This window comes from Aphelocoma coerulescens, chromosome 6 (genome assembly GCF_041296385.1).
Source record: "Aphelocoma coerulescens isolate FSJ_1873_10779 chromosome 6, UR_Acoe_1.0, whole genome shotgun sequence".
Classification (NCBI taxonomy): Eukaryota; Metazoa; Chordata; class Aves; order Passeriformes; family Corvidae; genus Aphelocoma; species Aphelocoma coerulescens.
In genome coordinates, this window is record NC_091020.1 from 34,570,610 (window position 1) to 34,593,359 (window position 22,750).

General features: G+C 43.5%; 1 protein-coding gene across 6 annotated transcripts in view; it reads left to right on the forward strand.

The window, feature by feature from the left end:
* DOCK1 (dedicator of cytokinesis 1) overlaps window positions 1-22,750 on the forward strand; it is a 265,954-nt gene that overhangs the window by 54,556 nt on the left and 188,648 nt on the right. For all 6 annotated transcript variants that reach the window (XM_069020260.1, XM_069020261.1, XM_069020263.1 and 3 more), the window contains exons 20-25: window positions 1,772-1,861; window positions 2,206-2,306; window positions 4,325-4,459; window positions 7,851-7,959; window positions 17,478-17,548; window positions 19,118-19,224. In XM_069020260.1, coding sequence (XP_068876361.1) covers window positions 1,772-1,861; window positions 2,206-2,306; window positions 4,325-4,459; window positions 7,851-7,959; window positions 17,478-17,548; window positions 19,118-19,224 — 613 coding nt within the window. The remainder of the gene's footprint in view (window positions 1-1,771; window positions 1,862-2,205; window positions 2,307-4,324; window positions 4,460-7,850; window positions 7,960-17,477; window positions 17,549-19,117; window positions 19,225-22,750) is intronic.

Genomic DNA, 22,750 nt, shown 5'->3' on the forward strand with positions numbered 1-22,750 from the left:
CTGAATGTGAAATCAAGGCTTGGTCAGCCTCCCAGCCATCCTTTGGCTTCCAAAGGACTCAGCGTGTGGGACCCAAGAGTGCAACTTCTCTTCAGACCAAGAGAGAAACTTCTCCTGTCAAGGCTCAGAACCCTGCTTTACACTTCCCTTCCTGCCAGCTGGCAGCAGCCACGGAATCATTTCGAATTACAGAACCATTTAGGTTGGAAAAGACCTCTAAGATCTCAGAGTTCAACCTTTAGAACATCGAGTCCAGCCTTTAATGTGCTTTATTTGCACATCTTCTTTAATGGAATGAGTAAGGCTGGGAGAAGGTGATGTTTTTCTTTTGCCCCTGTAGTGAAATTATGAGCTGGCTCTTCCCCAGGACTGGGCTGACATCAGCTGCAAGAATTTTGGCTTTTCTGTTTTTTCATCCTCAGCAGCAGGAGCTGTGACTCAGTGCTCACTTGGTTTAAGAAGTTTGACATTCAGCTGTGAATGGGGGTTAATTCCTGACATTTGACTGTAGGTTTAGGAGATCAGGTGAATCATGCTTGATCCAGGAGACTCATTGCACAGCTGAACATTTTTAAAGGAGGAAGGTGGGAGTCAGGCTGGTTTTCCCTCTCACAGGGTGTGTGGTGCCTCTTTGTAGCTGGGATCTTGGAATCAGTTCCTTTCTGCTATTTGAGATACTCTTCCCCAACCTTGTCTCATCTACAGTGCAAAAACTATTTTTGTTTCATTTTACTTCTCTGTGAGGGTGCTGAGGCCCTGGCACAGGGTGCCCAGAGCAGCTGTGGCTGCCCCTGGATCCCTGGCAGTGCCCAAGGCCAGGCTGGACATTGGGGCTGGGAGCAGCCTAGGACAGTGGAAGGTGTCCCTGCCCATGGCAGGAGTGGCACTGGATGAACTTTAAGATCCCTTCCAAACCATTTTGTGATGATTTGAGACAGATGTGCTGGAACCATCCGTATTTAACCCCTTCTTTCTCGACCCAAACTGAGCTGTGATCCGTCCTGGCTGTGCCCTGGAGGAGCCCCTGTCTGTCTGTGCCAGCTGGAGGAAGGAGCTGCTCAGACACACAATCCCATTCCAGCAAAACTGATGAGTATCTCTGGGCAGTGCATGGATTCCTGGCTGTCTCTGGGAAGAACTACAGGAATTAGGAAGCTTTTGTCCCTGTGCTTGACTGGAAGCCCCTGGCACTAATCTGCTTTTCCTCTCGTCTTGCACAGATGGGGGTGCCCAGCCAGGGGGGAGTGAAGACCTTCCTGTGTAGGTTTGGGGCTGGGGCAGCAGTGGGGTGCTCTGTTCCCATGCCTGCATGTGTGATCCCGTTGGAGTTGTGGATCTGGGCGGGGCAGCCCTGAGCAGGGATGTTCTGAGTGCCTCCCACGGCTCAGCTCCCAGTTTCCTTGGCATGAGACTCAGTTGCTTGTGTGGTTTGTGCTCTGAAACACCCAAGTTTTCAGCAATGCATGGGCCTGGTGACTGTGGGGTGAAGCTGCAGTTTGGAAATTCTTGTTGGAGCACTGTCGTAGATGGAAGTCCTTGTTCAGGTGTGCCAAGTGTGATTTCGGACTTCCTTTTTTTCTGCTGGAGTGATAACGTGTGTAGAGATAATGAACTTCACTAAAAAATAATTTGCTGAAAAGAAAAACATTGGATTTTTCATTTTTTGGCTAACTTTTAAAATGCCTTTAGCAAGTACCTCTATAGAGACCTGTGTGGAGTCTGAATTTAATATTCCTTTGGAAATATGATGAGCTGTGTGGTTTCTTTGTAGTTTCTGCAAGATACACTGGATGCCCTTTTTAACATCATGATGGAGAACTCGGAGAGTGAGACCTTTGACACTTTGGTGTTTGATGCTTTGGTGAGTCTGCAGTGGGGAAGGTCTGAAATGTAGATAATGATGGGGTATAAAAGATAGAGTGAAGTTTGTAATGGAAAAAAATCTGAGCTGATAGTTATTATTTCATTTAAAAGTTGTATTTAAAGGTTCAGATCCAGAGGGAGTTGGATTATTTCATGTCATCCTCCCAGAAAATAACGAAGCAGTGAAATCCTGCCATTTTAATGGATTAACAGCAGAATTTAGGACAGAAGCAGAAATTTTAATGTCAGTAATGTGTCTTCTCTGAAAAGAAAGGGGAATGGGCAAAAAATTAAAGATTTTTTTTTTGAGAGTAACGCACTAATGATGTTGGTTTTTTTCAGGTATTTATCATTGGACTGATTGCTGACAGAAAATTTCAACATTTCAACCCTGTCTTGGAGACTTACATCAAGAAGCATTTCAGTGCTACCTTGGCCTACACGTAAGTGGGAAAATTGATTTTTCCTAATGTGACTTGGAGAATTTTTCCAGGTAATATTATTTAATTACTCGTTTATGGCACTTAATTAGGATGTGCCCATGAGCTTGGGAGGGTCTTGAGGAAGACTGGGGATAATCTTTGTTTCTTTCTTGCAATAAATTGGTAACACTTTCAGTCACGTGCAAGGAGAAGTCTTGATTGTGTTGTAATGAAGGGGATGATTTGACAATTTCAGGAGTTGTTTTGTAAGGAAAACAAAATGACTTCTCACTCATACTGGGAAAGATACCATGTCCATTTAGGGTGTTTCAACTACAGGTTGTTCGGTGCATTAAATTGACGTTGTACCCTGGATTATCCACATTACTGTCATTGTGGGGAAGAAGCAGTGAAGGACAAAAAAACCCAAAAGTCCATTATTTTTGTTGTCTTAAGTGTTTTTTTGACAGTTGGAATCTTTGCTGCTGCTTTAGACTGTCAGTGTTGGAGGAAAAATATCTAATGGAATCTTTGCATTGCTGGGGGGAAGCAAACCCAAAGCGGGAAACCTGGGGTGCATTTGCTGGTGCAGAGTCTCTGTTAAAGGGCCTGAAAGTGTGCAAAAATACTGATTTAAAATCGTGAAGAATCATAAAATCATAGAATCGTGGAATATCCCGAGCTGGAAGGGACCCACAGGATCATCCAGTCCCACCCCTGGCCCTGCCCAGACCCCCCAACACTCCCACCCTGGGCATCCCTGGCAGCGCTGTCCCAACGCTCCTGGAGCAGCCTCGGGGCCGTGCCCATTCCCTGGGGAGCCTGGGCAGTGCCCAGCACCCTCTGGGGGAAGAGCCTTTCCTGATCCTCCTTTAATTCCCAAAGAAGATTTGAGCCTTCAGTCTCAGTGTTGATGTTTTGATCACTGAGTTGCCGCTGCTGTTGCAACTCCGTGTGATGTGAGCAGAAGATGGAGCATCCTCCAGGACCCGGATTTATCAGGAAAAGCTGAGGGTGGAGCATCCTCCAGCACCTGGATTTATCAGGAAAAGCTGAGGGTGGTCCTTTCTGTGGCTGGCGTGGAAAGAATGCTTCCCTTCCTCAAGTGCAGGGAGACAGAAGCAGGGAAGAGCTCAATTCTGGCTTGATGTGCACCCGTGGACATGGCAGATCCCTGCCCTCTCCCTGCCTTCTGTTCATAGAACATCCAGCTTGGCAAAGAGCTCCAACATCATCAGGCCCAACCTTCAGCTGTTGCTCTGAAGTAAAGAGAGGTGGCCTTGGCAATATTGAAGTGGTTACTTGAAATTCTCAGGCAGTTTGCTCCTATTCCAACAAATCCCCAGGCAGCAGGATCTCTGTGAGCTCCGTGTTGTTTTCTGTCAGTGGAGAATAATGTGGCGCTTGTTTACTTGGAGTGGGGATGTTGGATCATGCACTGGAGCTGGGATGATTTAAAATGGAATTGCTCGTGGTTGCATTAAAACCCTGATTTATATTCATTGGAAGGGAGGGAGCTGAAATGGGATTATTTTGAAAATTGTTTCACTTTTGAGTTTGATAGGCTTTAAAATGGGGAATAAGAGAATTTCCAGCTGGTATTACATACATGGAGAGATAAATTTTGCAAATTCCAGCCCAAAATCCACGGGAAGGCTTTATAAAGGGAAGCCTTGTTGAATGAAGAAATTCATACTATGTGTTAATTCTAACAACATGCTTGTATTTCATTTAATTATTTTTATTATTCTGATTATTCTTAGTAGGTGCATCTTTCTCAGAGCTTAAATCTGAGTATCCCTAAACATCCAGCAGAAAATCAGCCTGAGATTTGCTGTATGATAAAGTTATGGTCTGTGACTTTTCTCTTTTTTGCTCAAGAATAAGTTACAGCTACTAACCAAAACAAGAACATGAGTTTGAGTTGAATAATTAATTTTGTAACTCTGTGGGTGCATAATTTTTCTTTGAACCTTTCAAAATGGAAATTCTGTGAGAATGTAACTTGGATGTGGGGTTTTTTTTTTGTATTTAAACAGCAAACTGACCAAGGTTTTAAAAACATACGTGGACAATGCTGAGAAGTGTGGGATCACTGATCAACTCTTCAAAGCCATGAAAGCCTTGGAATACATCTTCAAGTTCATCGTCCGCTCCAGGATATTGTTCAACCAGTGAGTACAGGCAGTGCTTAAACCTCCCATTCCCAATAATGCTCAAAAACTGCCAAAATTTCATAGTGCTTCAGTTAAAATTGCTCAATATTGCATTGTTTTAGAAATGCTTGAAGCTGTGAGAGGTTACTTCAGGATGAGGTTTTTCCCTCTTCAGCAGAGATGAGTATTTTCAGTAGCAGTGAATTGGTAAAATCATGATAGTTTAGGTCTCTGAACAATTAAAGCTTGGCACTATTTGGGGAAACTTCTGTTGCTATATTGTGTTTTGTACAAAAGTTATAAACCAAGCTGATGAGATCTTCAGCTTTGCTTAGATTGAGTCCTTTTACTGCTTGTTAGCAGTGGTAACAACCTTATTACAAGGGATTTATGTAGAGCTCTTAAGTTACCATCTCCAGCACCCTTTTCTCTAATTTAGGGCTTGGAATTTATTTCTGTAGGAGCCCTGCTGCGAGATTCGTAAAATACTGAATGTCACTGAGCCTGTAGCAGGCCCTACAAATCACTTGAAAACAGAAAAAAAAGATTCCCTCTGGCTGCAGATTGGATTTACAGACAGTCTGACCCTCCAGGACTGGCTGTGGGGTTTCCTTGTGGGAAGCCCTAATTCACAGCCCTTCAGTGTTGGGAAGACACAGCTCTCCATGCCAAGGGATTAATCAGCAGAATTACTGAATGCTGAACGAGCCTGTGATTGGTTCTGCTGCAGGACTGAAACCCTGCCTGGGGGGTGTGATTTGGGGTGATTAAAATGCAGGAGGGTGGCAGGGCTCTGAGTGATTGCTGCTGTTCTGCTGAGGAATCACGAGCAGCGAGCTGAAGCTTTTATTCCAAATTATGGCATATTTTTAACTTCAGGACTAGGGTGGTAGGGTGGATGGATGGAGCCTGTTAGCAGTTCAGTTCTGGAAGTTCATCCACTTAAAGCCTGGTGGCACAGCTATTTGTTCACTACAGCAAAGGTTGATAAAGGCAAAATATTACAAGTGACCTTTAGAAATATCTTTATTTGATTTCCTCAGTAATGATCCCAGTGGTTGTGGTGTATTTACTGCAGTCTTGAAATCCTCCAGGCAGTGCTGGAAGAACCAACCTGGTGTAAACCTGGTTTTCTCACAGCTGCAGAGTTTTTGTGCTTTATCAGGTATATTAAATAAATAGATGTTATTAACTGACAGTAGGAACACATTTGTGACTAACTTGTTTATTTTTTTATTGCAACTTCCTTTTTGAAAGGCAGAGCTTTTTGTCTGAAGGACTTTGATTTATTGGGCTGTCAAGTTCAGTTACTCTTTCTGTTGGTGTAAGTTTCACCTCTCTGATCTGCTCAGGGGACACTGAAATCCATTATGAAAATGGGGAATTGACAAGTTTTTTGTCCTGCATAATCCCCAGATTTAGCCTAAAAGGGAAATAGAATTTTGCACAGCAAAATAACACGATTTAGTGGTTTGGGGTTTTTTTTCCTGTAGCATTCATTTCCTCTGTGTCCAAGTTAATATAGGCTTTTTTCATATTTGGGGCTTCCAAAAGTTTATGAGCACAGCATTAAAAATGTGTGATACACATTAACTTCAGCATAAAGCAGCAGGAACATCCTGAACTCTGTGTTTATCCCAAGAAAAGCCCCTTCCCAACTGCAATATGTGATCCATCATGATGTAGCTTTAAATTGGATACTGGGAGGAGATTCTTCCCTGTGAGGGTGGGCAGGCCCTGGCACAGGGTGCCCAGAGCAGCTGGGGCTGCCCCTGGATCCCTGGCAGTGCCCAAGGCCAGGCTGGACATTGGGGCTGGGAGCAGCCTGGGACAGTGGGAGGTGTCCCTGCCATGGCAGGGCTGGCACTGGGTGGGATTTAAAATCCCTTCCAACACAAACCATTCTGGGATTCTGTGATCTTGGAACATGAAGAAACCATGCAATGATTATATATGGAAAATTCCTGCGTGAGATTCTCTTTCTGAGCTGCAAACTTTGTTCAAGACCTTCCTACTGGGTTTAACTCCAGGAGAAAATGGAGGAAAGTAAAAGGGAATTGAACTCTTGCTGGGAGCTGTTCTAATGGGTCTTGGTGCAAGGTGTTTGGGGGGATCAGAGCCAGTGGAACCAGGGAGGGCGTTGGAAGCCCAGTTTTTGTTGTTGGGTGAGACTCTTGGAGGCAAACAGAGCTGGGCAAATGTGGGGTTTTACTGGGGGAAGGAGTCATGGAATGGTTTGGGTGGGAAAGGACCTTAAACTCATCCCACTTCACCTTCCACTATCCCAGGCTGCCCCAAGCCCCATCCAACCTGGCCTGGAAGCCCCATGGGATGTTTATAACTCCCCTGGTTAGATTTAATCTGGATTCCAGATCCCTTTTGATTTTGCTCAGGTTAAGTCTGAATAACCCTGGGGTATTGAGTCCCACGTGCTGCCCAAGGAGGGGGAAGTTTTCAAGGATGATGTGGAGCCAGTGGTCGTCTCTCCTCATTTTCCAGTGAGGATTGTGCCATCCTACACCTGAAGCAGGGCTGGTTCTGCATTTTAAAACCTTCAGAGAATTCCAGGAACACTCACTGAACCAGTGGCCCAAGTTCTTCACGTTTGCTGTATTTTTGTTGCCTTTGGTGTTGCCCTGTGCAGTTCTAATCCCCTGAAAGCATCTGAGAGAGAGAGGAAGGGGGTCCTAGTGGGCAGCTCAGCCCTGAGGCATCTGCCTGAAGGCACAGGGACCTTGTCCCTGAAGCTGAGCTGGGGCTGAGTCATTCCTCTGTGTCAGCTCTGCTGACTCCATGGGAAACTGAGCCTGGAATTAGTGCTGAAGCACAGTTTAACCTCAGTGCTTCCTTCCCACAGAAAGTAAAAAGTATATTTTTAGCAACAAAAGGGTCGATGGGCTTTTTCTTTTGTTCTTTCTTTCCTTCCTTCCGTCTTTCTTTCCCAGAGTTTAAGGTCACTCACCTTAGGCCACTGGTAGATTTTAATGATTGCTGGCAAGTTGGCTGGCTGCTTTCTGGCTTCATCAGCACAGAGCTGCCTGGCAAGGGTCCTGCCAGACATCTGCAGGGTGGAGAGGCTGTCCCAGGGCTGTGTGGGCACAGGGAATTGGGTCACTGCTTAGGGATTCACCAGGAGACTGAAACAGCAGTGCTGGCTGTGGCATTTCACAGAGAAACCTTTACAATAAAAATCTCTGCTCCTGCTGGTCCAGTCTGGCCAGTCTGTCTTGTCTGGAGGTTTTTTTGTGAAAGAAAACTCTTGGTTTGGTGAAGAAACTTGTAGAAATTCTTGAAAAAGTGTTAAAACAACAAACAGGCATCTGTCATTTGATTGTTAAAAAAATCACCAGATTTAAAAATCCTGTATTTCCATTGAGGTTTGTGCTGATGAAACCTAATTCTTTTTCAGACTGTATGAAAACAAAGGAGAAGCAGACTTCAGGGAGTCTCTGCTGCAGCTCTTTAAGTCCATCAATGAGATGATGAGCAGCAACTCTGATCAGACTGTCATAGTGAAGGTTTGTGCTTTCCAGATCTGCACTTTGGCATCCTAAACTGCAAGTAAGGCAGTCAGTGAAGTATTTGCTTGTGTTTGTGCTTAAAAGCTGGTTTTAAGCTGATTTTTCCCCAAACAAGGTTCATACTCGGTGTTTCTGCTGAAGGGTTTGTGACTGTATAAAGAACTTTCTTTGAACAAGTAAGTTTATGGAGTCCTAGAATAATTTAATTTGGAAAAGACATCTAAGATCGTCAAGTCCAACCCTTAATTGCTTCAAAACCCTGACTTTTATTTTAAAAAGAGAACTTAATTTGGGTTGACATTTGGCTTCTTTAACTTGCATAACCTTAATGTTAAGGTGTTTTTAAGGCATTACATTTAAGATGCTGATGACAATGCAGAGCTTCCTATTTAAATGCACTTATTTATATCTGAGGCTGTTCAGGAACTTCAGTATAGGATCTTAAGGCAAAGTAGATACTTTAAAAGGAAAATCAGTGCTGAGTGAGACTGCAAACTCCACCTTTCATCCCTTATCCCTTTTCTTGTGTCCCTTTTAAAAACAGCATCTGCTTTTGGTGACATTGGCTCATGGAATTGGGAATGGGGTCTCTGCCCTCAAATGGTGCTGATATCAAAGAGCAAAAGCACTGAATTGTAGGACTGATGGATTTTAGTATCCAGAGGAGGCTGGATACAAAAGTTTGTGGATCTTTTTCATCATGGAAAACTACAGAGACTGCCCTAAATGTGTGTCTGATAAGTGCACCTTGAACTTCCTCTTGTGGTTCCCACTGGATGAAACCCCTGACCCAGCCCTGCTGAATCAGTTGGGAGATGATCAAGGGGCTGAGAATTGGGGTAGAATTTGGGGGCAGTTGGATTCCTCCTGCTCTGGTGATTGCAAAGACAGACAGTGGGAAATCCCTGTGCCAGTGGAAGAGGCTCCTGGAGAAGTCCAGCTGGAAAAGCCCTGAGTGAGAGCCCCCAGTCCTTTGTAGCTGAGCTCGGGCTCCTGATGCCATGCTGAGCACACAGCAAAAACAGATAGTGGGGATAAAGCAGCTGAAGTGGAATATTTTAGGCACAGAAGCTGAGACTATAATCTGATAACAAAATAGGGATATTACATGTTTTGAGAAAGCTGTGTTTTCATTTCATTGCCAAAGCATCTCTCCTGAATGGAAATGGGGAGTTGGAGTCCGTGGCTCAGGGTGTGCTCTCTGGGGTTTTACAGTAGGGTGTTTGCACATTACAGGAGTGGAATGTGAGATTTCTTTTCCTGAGACCCCTTTTGCAGGGCCTGCTTCAGGAAGGCAGATGAACATGAGCTTTTTTTCTTTAACAATTTATAGCTTGGGGGAAAAAAAAAACCCAACAAACAAACCATAAAAAGTGGATTTGGCTGTGTTCACCTGAGATGCAGGAAGGAAAACTTCCTGGTAAGAGCTGGAGAGATCCCACTGCAGGAGTGGCTGTGCTGGTTCAGGTTCAGAACTCTGCAGACTTGGGGAGAGCACAGCTCCTGTCTGTGTTTGAAGGGCAGCAGATGAAGCACTGAGGGATGAGCCACGGTGATGTTGAGTGTGCTTGAGGAGGCCTTTCAGGAGCCTTGACAACCTTCCATTCATTATTTATTGCTTTCATCTCCTCTGGACTCTAATTACTCAGCTCTTAGAACACATAATTGTTACTATTGGCTTTTTGCAGCCTGTGAAATTGCTTTTATGATGTTCAGGTATCTGAAGCTCTGCAGTGTGAGCACTTGGCAGAAGTGTGTGCTCTGTTACAGAGAACAAAACTATTGAATGGGTGGATAATTATGGGGTTTTTTTGGGGAGGGTGAGTGTGGATTCTGTGGATCCTGCCTGGCAGAGCTGCAGGAGTGCTGGGAGGTGGCAGTGACACCACGGGGGTGACATCAGAGGCCTCATTCAGCATCTGCAGCAGTGACTGAGTGGATGCCTCAGTCTGTGCTGGTGGAGAGGAGCACTGGATGGACCTCCCAGAGCTGGGGGGCTGAAATGGGAGCTGAAGGGTGGGCAGATGTGGGACACTGCTGTCAGGAAGAGTGAATTAATCCCTGCATGGTGCTCCACTTGGAGCTGGCACTTTGGGCAGGACACCTTAGAGTCACCAGTGGCAGCTCCTCAGAGCCGTCAGCTCCATGAGCATGGCAGGGAAAGCAGCAGGGTGTTGGGGGTGGGCAGGGGTGGCAGGGCTGTCACAGAGCCCTGGAGCAGCCACTTCTTGCATGCTGGGTGTGGGGCTGGTTCCAAACCTGAGGAAAGGGTTAAAGGGGTGCAGAGGATTGGGAATGCTGCACCTGCCCAGCAGGTGAAATGGGGATTTCCTGTGCTCTGGGATTTTACAGGGGGCACTTGCTGGCATCGTTAGGAGGGGAGTTTAAAGGAAGTAAAGGAATTTTTTATCTTTTCTGAAGGTTCTTGCTACAGGGGGTTGTGGAGGCAGCCAGGACAGCAGAGGGATGTGATGCCTTTTCCTGGTCTTAAAATCAAGAGTCAAACACGGTTAGAAGGGAAAAAGGGATTTTACCTTGGTATTTATTTTAAGGATCCTTAGGTGCACCATGTCCAGGTCGAATGCACCTCAATGCACACCACAATGCACACCCCAAAAGATCTGGGATAACATTAGAGGTGTTACTCATTAGCAGATCTATCAAAGATTCCCCAATGAGAGGCTCAAGTGAGAGCAGAGCTTTACTAGGACTTAAACCTCTTATAGCACTTTACTGGCACTTAAATCTCCTGTTTCTTTTGCCTTTTCTCTACTCAGATGTGTTGGAATTAACAAGAATGACTAAAAGCCAGGCTACAAAGGCAGCAGTGATCAGTCCTGTAGGTTTGAATTTGGGAAGGTGAACTGGTAAAAATTACAGTGTTCAAAACAGCACAGAAGCTGGGGTTTTTTTAGTTAGCTAAATAAAATGGTTAGGGGCTTTTTCTGGTGTCACTGTTATCTGCAGTGGAGACAGACATTTCAGGGCTGCCTTTTCCACTTGTTTGTTTAAGGTGTGGGGTTGTCCAAGCTGGAGAGGGAAATCCAAGCAGTGATTTGAGCTGACAGATGTTGTGGTTGTTCTCTCACTGACAAAAATTCTCCTTGCACGATGAGTGGCAGTGGGCTACAGCAACAGCTTGGGAAGGGGGGATTCCAGTTTGTTTTCCAAGCGTCAGTCTGACTCCAAGAGTTAAACCTGATTCAGTAAGGTGAGCAGCATTTGGGGTGTGCATGAATTTTTCATGGTTACAAGTGTACTGAGCCATCCTGGGTTTATTCCTGTTTTCTGCTAATTGGTGCATGATAATTATTTCCTTAACCTTTTCCTGCTGAAGCATGAGCTCAGCTGGAGCCTGAGAGTGATGTTTCCAGTTTGGAGAAAAATGCAGCTATTCCTCAGTCAGGTATTCCTGCATCCCTTGGGAAGCAGAGAAGCTCCTCCTGCAGTGGAGGAGAGGTCTGGACTCTTCTCAGCAGGGCCCCTCTGATAACTTGCTGTTCTGATTTTTCTTCAGGATGACTGGGAAGGGACAATCTGGGAGCTTTACATGGTCTGAATTAAGGAGGTGTGAGCACTTTGTGTGTATAAAATCATCCTGGGTGTGGCCACAGAGAGCTGGGGTGGAAGATGAGACCATTTCTTAATGTGAATTTTCCTGTGCCTGTGGGTTCTTAATAATCCTGGTCACTTCTAACTCATTTCTCAGTGCCCACTCTGAGCTTTAATATTCAGCATTTATTGCTAAAGCCACAGAAAAGTATTTAAGTGAAGGCAGGGAAATACATGACAAGGTGCCTGAGAAGAAAACAAGACTGTGTTAATCTGCAGGGCTTTTCCAAGAAGTGGAATACTTAAAAACCATCCCTTAAAACCAGCTGAGTAACAAGATGCAGCTGTGGAGTGAGGTTTCTGTGTCTCTTAGAATCCATGTGGGAAATACCTGCAGAAGATATTCATTTGTGATTGTGCTTTGGGCTGTTTAACACTGAATTTAGTGCCAGTGCACAGGTGCTGCTTTGCAACTGGGATAAAAAGTTCTTTAGTTTGTGGAGAGAATAACTGCTCTAGGCTGGGGCAAACCTGAAACAGAGTTTAGGAGTTCCTGGATGTTTTTTATCTGGCTGCTGACTGGGCTTAATTAGGTTTGGATGAGTTTAATGGAATAGCACCCGAGATAATGCTTGGGTACAAGGGAGGTGCTTTGTGTTGAATGACACAAAAGATGAAAATTAACATTAAAATAATGTTCAAATGGAGTGAGGTTAAACAAATGTATTGCTTTGTCAAACAAAGGAGTTCAGAAGAATATCCTGTATTTGGCTCTGAGTTTTTGTGCTTAATTTGGAGACCAGGCGTGCTGATGGAAACAAATGGCTTTGGAAAATGACAGTTTTAAATTAAGGGTTTTTTTGCTTTTATGGACTACAAAGAGCTGAACTTAAGCCCCAGAAAAAAAGCTGTGGTGTTCTGCTCAGAATACATTTTGTTTAATACTTTGCAAATGTCATTTGGTCAATCTAATGGCAACCTTAAGTTAGTTTTTCTTTTAAACAGCTTCTGCAAAGAAGCTTTTGTGACTTCTTTTTGCTATTCCATTTATAAACCCAAGAATGGGATAATTTTCCATTGTTGCAAGATTCCTTTGCTGTCCTGCTTTCTTTTCACTCACCAGTGACTACTGTAATTATCACAGAGGTAATTCTGGTTTTGTATTAATTAAGAGAAACAAACAAAAGCAAATGAGTAAAACCCATTTTTCTGTTATCCCACATGATAGCAGAAATACTTTAAGGTACTTAGCAAGGTTGCCCTGTCTTATTTTAATGTGCTTTTATTTGCCTGATGACACAAAGAAAAGGCTTTTACCTGTCCTCTCATTCCTTTTGTGAAGAAACTAAAAACTCCAGAAATTTCCTTGAAAAGCAGCTGCTCCTGGCAGTTTTAGCAGTTGGGACTCTTTCTGTCCCAATAAGTAAATGAAGCTTACTCTTATTTAAATATTCAAGTGTCAATGTGAAGTTTTTTGTGGTTTGAGGCTTTCCCACCCAGAAAAAGAACTGCAGAAAAAATTCCTTTCAGAATCAAGATAAATAATTCACATAAACTTTTACTCATAGAAACTCCTTGAACTTTTAGATCTGGGCAATGTGCTAATTTTCCTTTTGGTAGATCCCATTCTTTACCCATTTCTGTCTCATTAAACCTGTCTGGAAATGAATTATCAGTGAGAAAAGAGAAGAGTGGGCAGTGCAGGGGGCTCTTCATTGATGTTCAGAGAGGCCACTGTTGGGAATAACAATTCCATGGCACCTGATCTTATTTATTGTGGCTTTTTTACCACATTGGAAGCGGTTTTATTCCCTCAGATGATCTTTTGATACCAACACTGAGTTTGTTGCTTCCACATGGATGTGATTTGGCTGCTAGCTGTGGAGAAGTTCAGGAGAACACGATTAGCTGTTAAGTCAGTTGATGTTCAGAGGGGCCACTGTTGGGATTAACAATTCCATTGCTCCTGATCTTACTTATTCTGCCTTTTTTTACCACCTGTGAAGGGTTTTTTTTTCTCTCAAATGACCTTCTGATACCAACACTGAGTTTATTCCTTCAACAGGAACGTGATTTGGCTGCTAGCTGTGGAGAAGTTTAGGAGAACACAATTAGCTGGGAAGTCGTTAGAAGCCCATCAATGAATTTATCTTAAAGGTTGCAAAGGGCCCTGCTCCAGACAGAGAGCTGGTTGGGATGATTTAGGGAATAAGTTCCAATTAGTCTGTGGAAGGATAAATCCTGGGAATTGCCATCCCCTGCACTGGCTGTGCAGAGAGCTGTGGCCATCAATTACTGCTTAATTTATTCCATTTAAAACAAAGCTTTTTTCTGGCCCTGATTATTTTCACTTAGTGACTTGTATTTCTTGGCCCAGTTAATTGCCTTTTCCACAGTTGGGGAAGGGTATCCTTGAGGCACTGAGTGCTTCCATGGCTTGTCTTGGCAGCTGCTGCATGGAGGGGGTGGCAGCTCCTGGTTCTTCCCATGCTTTCTGGGGAATAATTCCTTTTACACACAGATACAGTGTTCATGAAGGGGAAATTAATGTGGATTTGTGTGGTTGGGATGTGGAGGATGAGCCACAGCATTGGGAGTGCTCTGAGTTGGCTGCAGGCTGCCATGGCCTTGCTGATGTCATGCTGAGCCATGTGAATCACAACCAGGGCAAAAAAATGAAATCCCAATAACACCCCAGAGCCAACAGAACACTGAGTGTACAGGGCCATTCAGCTCAGGGAGAATATATCCATTATTCCTGCCACACATGCCCTCATTGCTGCTTTCACTCCTTTTCATCCTTCCCCTTTGCTGCTTTATTTGTGTGCTTTGTAGTGCTGGAAATGACTGATTTTGTAATTTGATAAGGGTGGGAATAATTTGTCACTCGTTTTGCACAAAGAGAGAAGCCCCTTTGGGCAGTAAAATTTTTATTGCAGCCCAGCTTGAAACTGTGTGTAATTATTGAGTGTGTGTGTGTGAGACTGATCTTCCCAGCTTTGGGTGTGCTTCTCGTGTGATCACAGGGAAATTACTGCAAAAAAACTGTGGGATTGAACATTAAGATTCCTCACTACTGTGGTTTTTTAATTCTGGCTGGAATTTTCAAGTGTTTAAGGCATCCCTGTGTAACCATGGAATTATGATTTTTGGCTTAGTTTGCTGTGTGCTTCTTGTGGAAATGAGGAATTGGAGCCTTTGTCCAGTGCTGATCAGGAATGAAAAGTAAATTAATTTAATTTCTTTAAATGGAAGGAAAAAAAAAAAAAGCAAACCAAAACAACCCAAACCAGATGCTTTTTTCCCCCTGATGTTATATGAAAAGACAAGAGCTGGGTTTTTTTTGTCTGCTGAATTTCATATTCCTCATTTATGCATTGCAGTATCCTGGGAATTACCAGCATTGCAATAGAGCTACTGCTCACAGAAAATCTACTTCAGCTGCAGCTTTAACAGAGTAAGATCTACAATGAGAGCTGCTCTTTTACATGATTTAATACCAATAAAAATTTATTTTAGTAGCCCTTTGGTTTAGAGAGATACAGATTTAATCATGGAGCTGCAGAGCTTCATTCTCTGATCATCTTGTCACATAATCGAGCCAGCTGAGGTAGGAAATTGGGAAATACACTTCCACAATCTTCTTTAAATCTCCAGAATTAAACTTTAATTTGTTTGTCCATAAAGTAGACCCTCAGTTGCTGCTAATTGTTGCAGCTACAAGCTGTAAATGGCTGTTGTAAATAATGTTTCACCCCACAGTAGTTCATGGAAGCCATTCAGGTGTTAATTTTTACGCTCCTGCCGGGGCATGGTTCGAAATTTTACTTCAAGATATAAAATGCAAGCTCTCTTTTAAGATGTTACTAAACATTTATGGCTCCATGCATGTGAATGATCAGCAAATAAAGCCCTGTTGCTGACTGTGGTTCCTAACTGGTCATTAGAGCCCACATGGAATGGCTCCATTTGCATAATCCCAGAGTCCCCAGCTCAGGAGACCTTTAAGCACATCTGGGAGTGTTTGATGATCAGCTTGACAGCTTCAGTGGATTGTGAATTGTACCAGTTTGGCCAAATTTAGAAATAGATCCTCTGAGAGAAGGCACAACCAGCCCTCCCCCACCAGGTTCAGGAAAAATAAATTTTCCTCGAAGGAAAGTGAAGAAGATAAAACTATTTATTTAACAAACACACGGGAAAGGAAAATGAGGTTAAATGGTAAAATCTTTCGCTGTGGAGGAAAAACCTGGGAAAGCATTAGAGTCCTCCCCTTGGTCTCCTCGGAGCTGGGGCTTGGCCCAGGGCCAGGCCCTCTGTGCCCAGTGGAAAGTCCTCCCGATGTGCTCTGAGGTTGAAAGCAGTCCAGTATAAAAGGGAGAAAATCCGGAATTCTAGAGAAGGAAAAGCAAGGTCCAACTCTCAGTCTCTCTCTGGAGAACCAGAAACTGAAACAACTGGCCAAAAGCTGACTGGAACCCAGCAAGCCGGGTGCTTCCTCGCTCCCCTCCCCAGCTGGGAAAAAAACCCCTCCTATCTTTATGTGACCTTGAACAAGCTGCAAACTGCTTTGAGAAAGTTTTGCTCAGTTTTTTTTTTCTTCCCCCTCTCAGGCTCAGTTTAGAGGCATAGAAAGGCACAAGAATTAATTTCTGGGCATAGGCAGCGATATGGGATACACATCATAAGGTCACCCCAAGACAGAATGAAAGCTGGGTGCTCTGAAATCTGCATCTAGCCTATGGACAGGTCGGGGGGTCCCTTTGGAGAGGAGCCTTGGTGGCTGCTTGAAGTTCTCCTTGGGTGTCATCAAACCAGCGAGCTGTGGCTTTGAAGAGCTGTAGGGTTGGGTTTGAAATGACAGGGGTTGTGGCAGGAATGGGCAGTTCTTGGAAAAGAAAGGAGTGGGTTTGTGATTACTCCTCGAGACTGTTCTCCTGGGGCTCTCCTACCTGCAGGAACCACTGGGGATGGAAATTGTCCGGACTGGGGGAATGTGAACTACAGTCACTGCTCACATCACAGACTGACAGAGAGGTTTGGGTTGGAAAGACCCTAAAATTCATCCAGTCCCACCCTGCCATGGCAGGGACACCTTCCTCTAGCCCAGGCTGCTCCCAGCCCCAATGTCCAGCCTGGCCTTGGGCACTGCCAGGGATCCAGGGGCAGCCCCAGCTGCTCTGGGGATTCTATCCCAGCTCCTCCCCACCCTCCCAGGGAGCAATTCCTTCCCGATATCCCATCCAATCCTGCCTCTTTTCAAGCAAAATTCCATCTGTAATCAAACCATTGGATGTAATCAATAAAACACAAAGTTAAGGGAGGCAAGTCTGGCTGTTCTGGTTTATGTTCCAATTACTTGGAGTTTTTTCCTCCTCTGGTGCTCAGCACACGCAACTTGTTCCTAAGAAAAAGATAAAATGAGTAAAAATTCCTACAAACAGTTAAAATATTAAACATCTGTTTGTATCTTCCAAGCTCTTTCATGTGCTGTGCAGTGGCAGCTGCAAGTTCAAGGGGAATTGGGAAGAGCCACGGTTTCACGAGTGCCTCTACCAAGGATTTACTGCAGGGAAAAAATGATAATTAGGCCTTTTTGTGGAATTTTTAAGTAGTGGTGTGAAAATTAAACCCAATCAACTACAGCATGGCTGAGGAGGAGGATGGGAAAGTGCTCGACAGAAGATGGGGATGAAGGGATTAGAGGAACCAAAAGGTTTCTATAAAGGTTGGAAGGAGCTTATAAATCTCTAATTTTGGTGTAAGTTTTCCCCAGTTTATGAACATTTGATGCCTCTGTCTTCTTTTAAATCAGTTTAAAAGTTTAATTTTTGCTGAATTTCAGCTCAGGTGTCACAGCAAATGGTGAAACCAAAGCCTGATTCTCTTCTTGCAGTCTTTGCATCACCTTTAAATGCATTAATTTTGCTCTTATTTGGTTTTTTTTGTTGTTTTTATTTTAGGGGGCAGCACTTAAATACTTGCCAGCAATTGTCAATGATGTGAAATTAGTGTTTGATCCGAAGGAACTCAGGTGAGTAGAGTTAATTAAGTGTAGAGTGTTAATTTTATATAAATCTTTATATAAAAATCTATAAAAAGTTAAAAAAGAGAAAAATAGATAGAATATTAACATTAAAACATAAAAAAAATTAAAATATAAAAATATTTTTATATAAATGCTATATATTTATAGGTATGCTATATGTAAATATATAAAAATATATACTGATGATACAGTGAAATATGGATCACCTGAGAAATTTCATCCCTTTGCTCTTATTACATTTTTTTGGTCCCTTGCAGATATTTTAAGGGTTACACAAAGGGCCTGGTTTGTTTTTTTTTTTTTTGAGATAACATGTGTACAAACTTTGCAGTACAAATGATGCAGCAAGAATTATCATAGGTCAGGCAACTGCCATCAAAACTCTTCAGCTGGACCATGATGCTTCACTCTTTCAAGTATAAATTTGATGTAAATAATGAAATAATAAATAATTCAGTGAGCCCTGTTGCTGGATCAATGTCTCAGTAGCTCATAAACACTGCAGTGTTGTTAGTAAATAAAAAGGATAGTAATAAGAAGATGTTTAAGGAAAAAAAAAAGCAATAGAGGAACCAAATAAAAACTGGTATTTCAGGAGAATTTTTAACTTGGAGAAAAATAGAATTTAATTTTTCATGGTGCTGTTACAAACTAAAAAAAAAAAACCCAACATTTTAAATCGAATTTTTCTGCACAAACCCTTCTAAATTTTGTCTAGTTTTATTTCTATGGTCTTGATATGTCAGAAGGTGGAAAAGAGAATTAAGTAGAGATAAAATAAATAAATATAATCTTAGTCTAACATTCCAGTGGCCTGAGGAATCTGCATTTACCTTCTGCTTGCCTGGACTGTGAAGTGTTTTACATCTGCACTTCTCTGGACTTACGTTTGTAGAGTTTCTGGACTAAATGATAATTTTGGTATGTGACAGCAAAAATTACTGGGGAAAGAGAAATGAAAATGCAGGACTTGGCCTGTTTTACCCCAAATACTACATTATTTCTCTGGTATTACCACTACAAATTGCAATTAAATACTGGGAGTACTGAAATTGAGGTTGCCTTATAATTAGCAGTGCAGTCTCAATAGGAAAAGCAAAGAACTCAAGATTTTAGGCAAAATTATTGAAAAGTCTTTTCAGTATTATCCTTATCCTAAAATGTGTCTGTTTCTGGGGTTTTTTAATTATTCATTTTTTTGTTGGTAGCTTACAATGTTAATTATCACTTTATTTTTGGCATCCGTAATCATAAATGTGCTGATAGAAGTGAAGCACAGACATGGAAGATTTGAAACCTAAAACCTTAAATGAAACACAGAAGAAGAGTCTAAAACTGAGATAAAAGGGAGGGGACAAAAGAAATGACATCAAAAACTGAACAAATTTCTTCAAAACTATTCACGATTCTCTGATTTTGTTTTTTTATGTCTCAAACAAATGGAGTCTGCTCAACCAAAAGCATGAAGTTGTGTGTCTGGTTCTTTATTCCTGGGTGTTTTTCCATGGTTGGGGGTGGGGATTTAATGGATTTTTCCTTTCCCTGTGTGTGCAGCAAGCTCTTCACTGAGTTCATCCTGAACGTGCCCGTGAGCAGACTGACCATCCAGAAGCTCTACTGCCTCATCGAGATCGTGCACAGCGACCTCTTCACCCAGCACGGTGAGCAGGCAGCATTCCAGGCCTCTATTCCCTGTCCCAGCCCTCTGCCTTGGCCTTCCTGCCATCCCAGGGGAGCCTGGGACACGTTAAGGGCTCTCCACTGGAAGCACAAGATTTAAAATCCTAATCCGAGGCTGGTTTGGGTGGGAAGGGACCTTAAAGCCCATCCAGTGCCACCCCAGCTTGGGGGACACCTTCCACTGTCCCAGGCTGCTCCAATCCCTGAGACAGATCCCGTGCCATAAATCAAACCTCTCCTGATGGGAGAGAGTTCTTAAAGTCTTTGTCAGGAGTTAGTTCGAGAGACAAACGGGGACTTTCAGCTTTCACTGCTGCTAGCTAGTTGTTTATTAAGTCTTATCAGAGAAACAGAGTCACTAGCATGACCCAGACACAGCACAGAGCAGAGAATGCAGGAGAAAGCCCCATTATCAAGATTTACACAGCCTTTTAAAGATAATTTAACCAATGGTTACTATAAACGTACATTATTTTCACTTTCCTGCCAATTATTCAGTAACACAGCCAGGAACTGCGGAATTCTTTGTCCAGTCATCCCAAATTACTTTTACTGCAGAATGTGGAGTAATAGAAGAAGAAGGAGGAGGTTTGGAGAACAACAACAATCCTCCATTTTGATGTTTTTTACTCTTATCTATTTACTACAAAGAGAAGCCCAAAACCTCTGAATTTTTTACCCTGTGACAATCTTACATAGTAGTCTATCACCTAATTCACACCACTGTATTTCTAGTTCTTGTCTGATCGTTGGTAATTTTTTCCAAGGTTGGAGGTCAAAACAGTGTTGTTCAGGGGAGTACAAACCCTTCAAAACAGGCAGAGAAATATCCTCAGCACTCTGGGTTCCTACAAATCCTCATCCAGCCTTGCCTTGGACACAAGGAAATCCTAACTGACACTGCAGGTTACAAGTTTTTGCCTTCACTTCTTTACCATTTGTAATTTGGTATTTTAAAGGGGCACGAAGCAGCCGTGTTATTGGCCTCTGTTGTAGCTTTGTGTCGGGGTTTATCAAAAATCATTAATTCAGCTTTTGTGCTCAGTGAACTCGGTGGGGGGGAAATGGAAGTTTTTGATGTCCTTCCTGCCTTGAAGCTGTTCCCTGGCTGAAGGAAAGCAGCACAGGAACCTTTCTGAGTGTGCTGTTCATCCATGCCTTATTATTTTCTCCTTTTGCATTAGTGGGCCAGTGAAAGATAAGTTCAAGCACTCATCCTGCCGATTTCCTGCTTTGAGGTGAAACACTTGATTCCTTTTCAGGCTGGCTGCAGGTTAAACTGACCCAAACAAAGTGTGTGTATGCTGTCAGGGAAGGTAATGAGGGAGCAAATAGGCACTGGTTCAGTGAGAAGGGAGATTTGAAAGGATTCTTCTCTCTGACCACAAAAGCCAGGATCGCTGAGTGCTGATAAAACAAATTTTTCTGGTTCCAATTTTAAAAAATCTCAGTGGATTGGCATTGTGGTGGTTTTATACCACTCTTAGAATCTCTGAAAAGCCAAGTTTACCAGCCGTGTCACCATGGTCTTTCTGCCTTAGAAATTTGGTAGAAACAGCAAGTCCAGACTTTACCCTCCACTTTTGAGATGATTTGAAATTATTCAGCCCTTAAGTGCTGCATTTTCAGGAAGAAAAAGGAGGAATGCAGGTGGAGTTGCTGGTGTTTGTTGGGACCTGGAGGAAATGGTGTCCCCAAGAATATTTTCATGTTTCCTGGCTAGAGCCGTGCATCAGTGTTACTCATTTGCTTCATTCATTCTCAGCTCACTGTGTAATAATTTTCCCTTCTCCTGGCTGCTCTCAGATTGCCAGGACTTTGGGGCAGAAGTCAGTAATATCAGGCATCATCCTTTACTCTCTTGGGGAGGAAGAAATGGAGATAAGTCAGAGAAAACAAGGAATTATGAGTGTAAAACACACTCCTGAGAAAGGCTACAGGGGCACAGGGTGCATTTACCATATTGATCTTTGCCTTCCCTTATTGAAACAATTTCATTTTCAGAGGGGGAGGTAGGAATTGTGTGGGGCTGCTTTGTTTTTGAAACCTCACGCTCAAACTCAGCCCTTCAGGGTGCAGGGGATGGTGTGGTCCAACATTATTGAGCTCCCGAGAAATTTAAACAGATCTGTTTTAGTGGGAGGGTGATTAATCAGGACTCAGGCTGGGTTTGCTGACAGAACAGAGCTGCTTAATGGCTCTTGGATCTTATCAGGAGGCTCCTAACCAGGGTTTTCCTGTCACTGCCTGTTAGGAATGTCTTAAATCCAACAGGCTTTGGTGGGGTTGGAATGGGGATTCCAGGCACGTGTGCTGACCCAAACCACTGTGGGATTCCCATGGATGTCTGGGGGTTTGATGTGCCAATAAATAAAGTGTGGCCTTAAAAGCTTCTCTTGCCACTGGTATCACAGAACCCCAGACTGGTTTGGGTTGGGAGGGACCTTAAATCCCACCCACTCCCACCCCTGCCATGGCAGGGACACCTCCCACTGTCCCAGGCTGCTCCCAGCCCCAATGTCCAGCCTGGCCTTGGGCACTGCCAGGGATCCAGGGGCAGCCCCAGCTGCTCTGGGCACCCTGTGCCAGGGCCTGCCCACCCTCACAGGGAACAATTCCTTCCCAATATCCCATCTAAATCTCCCCACTCTCAGCTTAAAGCCATTCCCTGTGTCCTGTCCCTCCAGCCCTTGTCCCCAGTCCCTCTCCAGCTCTCCTGGAGCCCCTTTAGGCCCTGCAAGGGGCTCTGAGCTCTCCCTGGAGCCTCCTCTTCTCCAGGTGAACACCCCCAGCTCTCCCATCTGTTCGTCATAGGAAAGGGGCTCCCATCCCTCTTGATCTTCTCACCATAATTTTTCATCATGACCATTCTCTGAAGTTTGTGTCTGAAGCCCCAGTAGTGCTGGGAAGCCTTTCATAAATGCTCCAATTCACTCAAAAACAAATCAAGCCCCTATCCACAGCCTTTTTAAAATTTAGATTTTTCTCCCCCTTGCTCTGTGGGTAGGAGTTCATTACTAAAAGGTGGTTCCCTGCCCTTCCTGCTTCTCACTGATTCAGGAATTTGAAACTGATAAGGAATACTTCCATATAAACTGTCAGCTAATCCTGGATCCTGTTGCACAAATGAGATTTTCTTTTCTAAAAGCAATATGAGCTACAGGATTGTGGACTTGGGGAAGGCTGGCAAATGCACAGAAAATTTCATCAGCCCGTTTCTGGTGGAGAAAAAAGCTCTAATTCTGTGCTTTGAGAGGTCGAGGAAGATGTGTTTGTGTCTCCAGAGGAATTAAAATTCAAAATACTGAATTTGTGAAGCTTGAAGGATTTGGGGGTGAGAGGGAGTGGGTGTGTGAAGCAGTTTGTTAAAGCATTTTGCTGTAGTGATGTTGCTGAGTGATAGATGATTCCACATGAAAGCTGGAGAGCGTGAGACCTTGGATCAGAATGGACTCTGGTGGTGGGGTTTGTGGATCTTAAAAAAAAAAGTAAAATATAGTTTTAAAA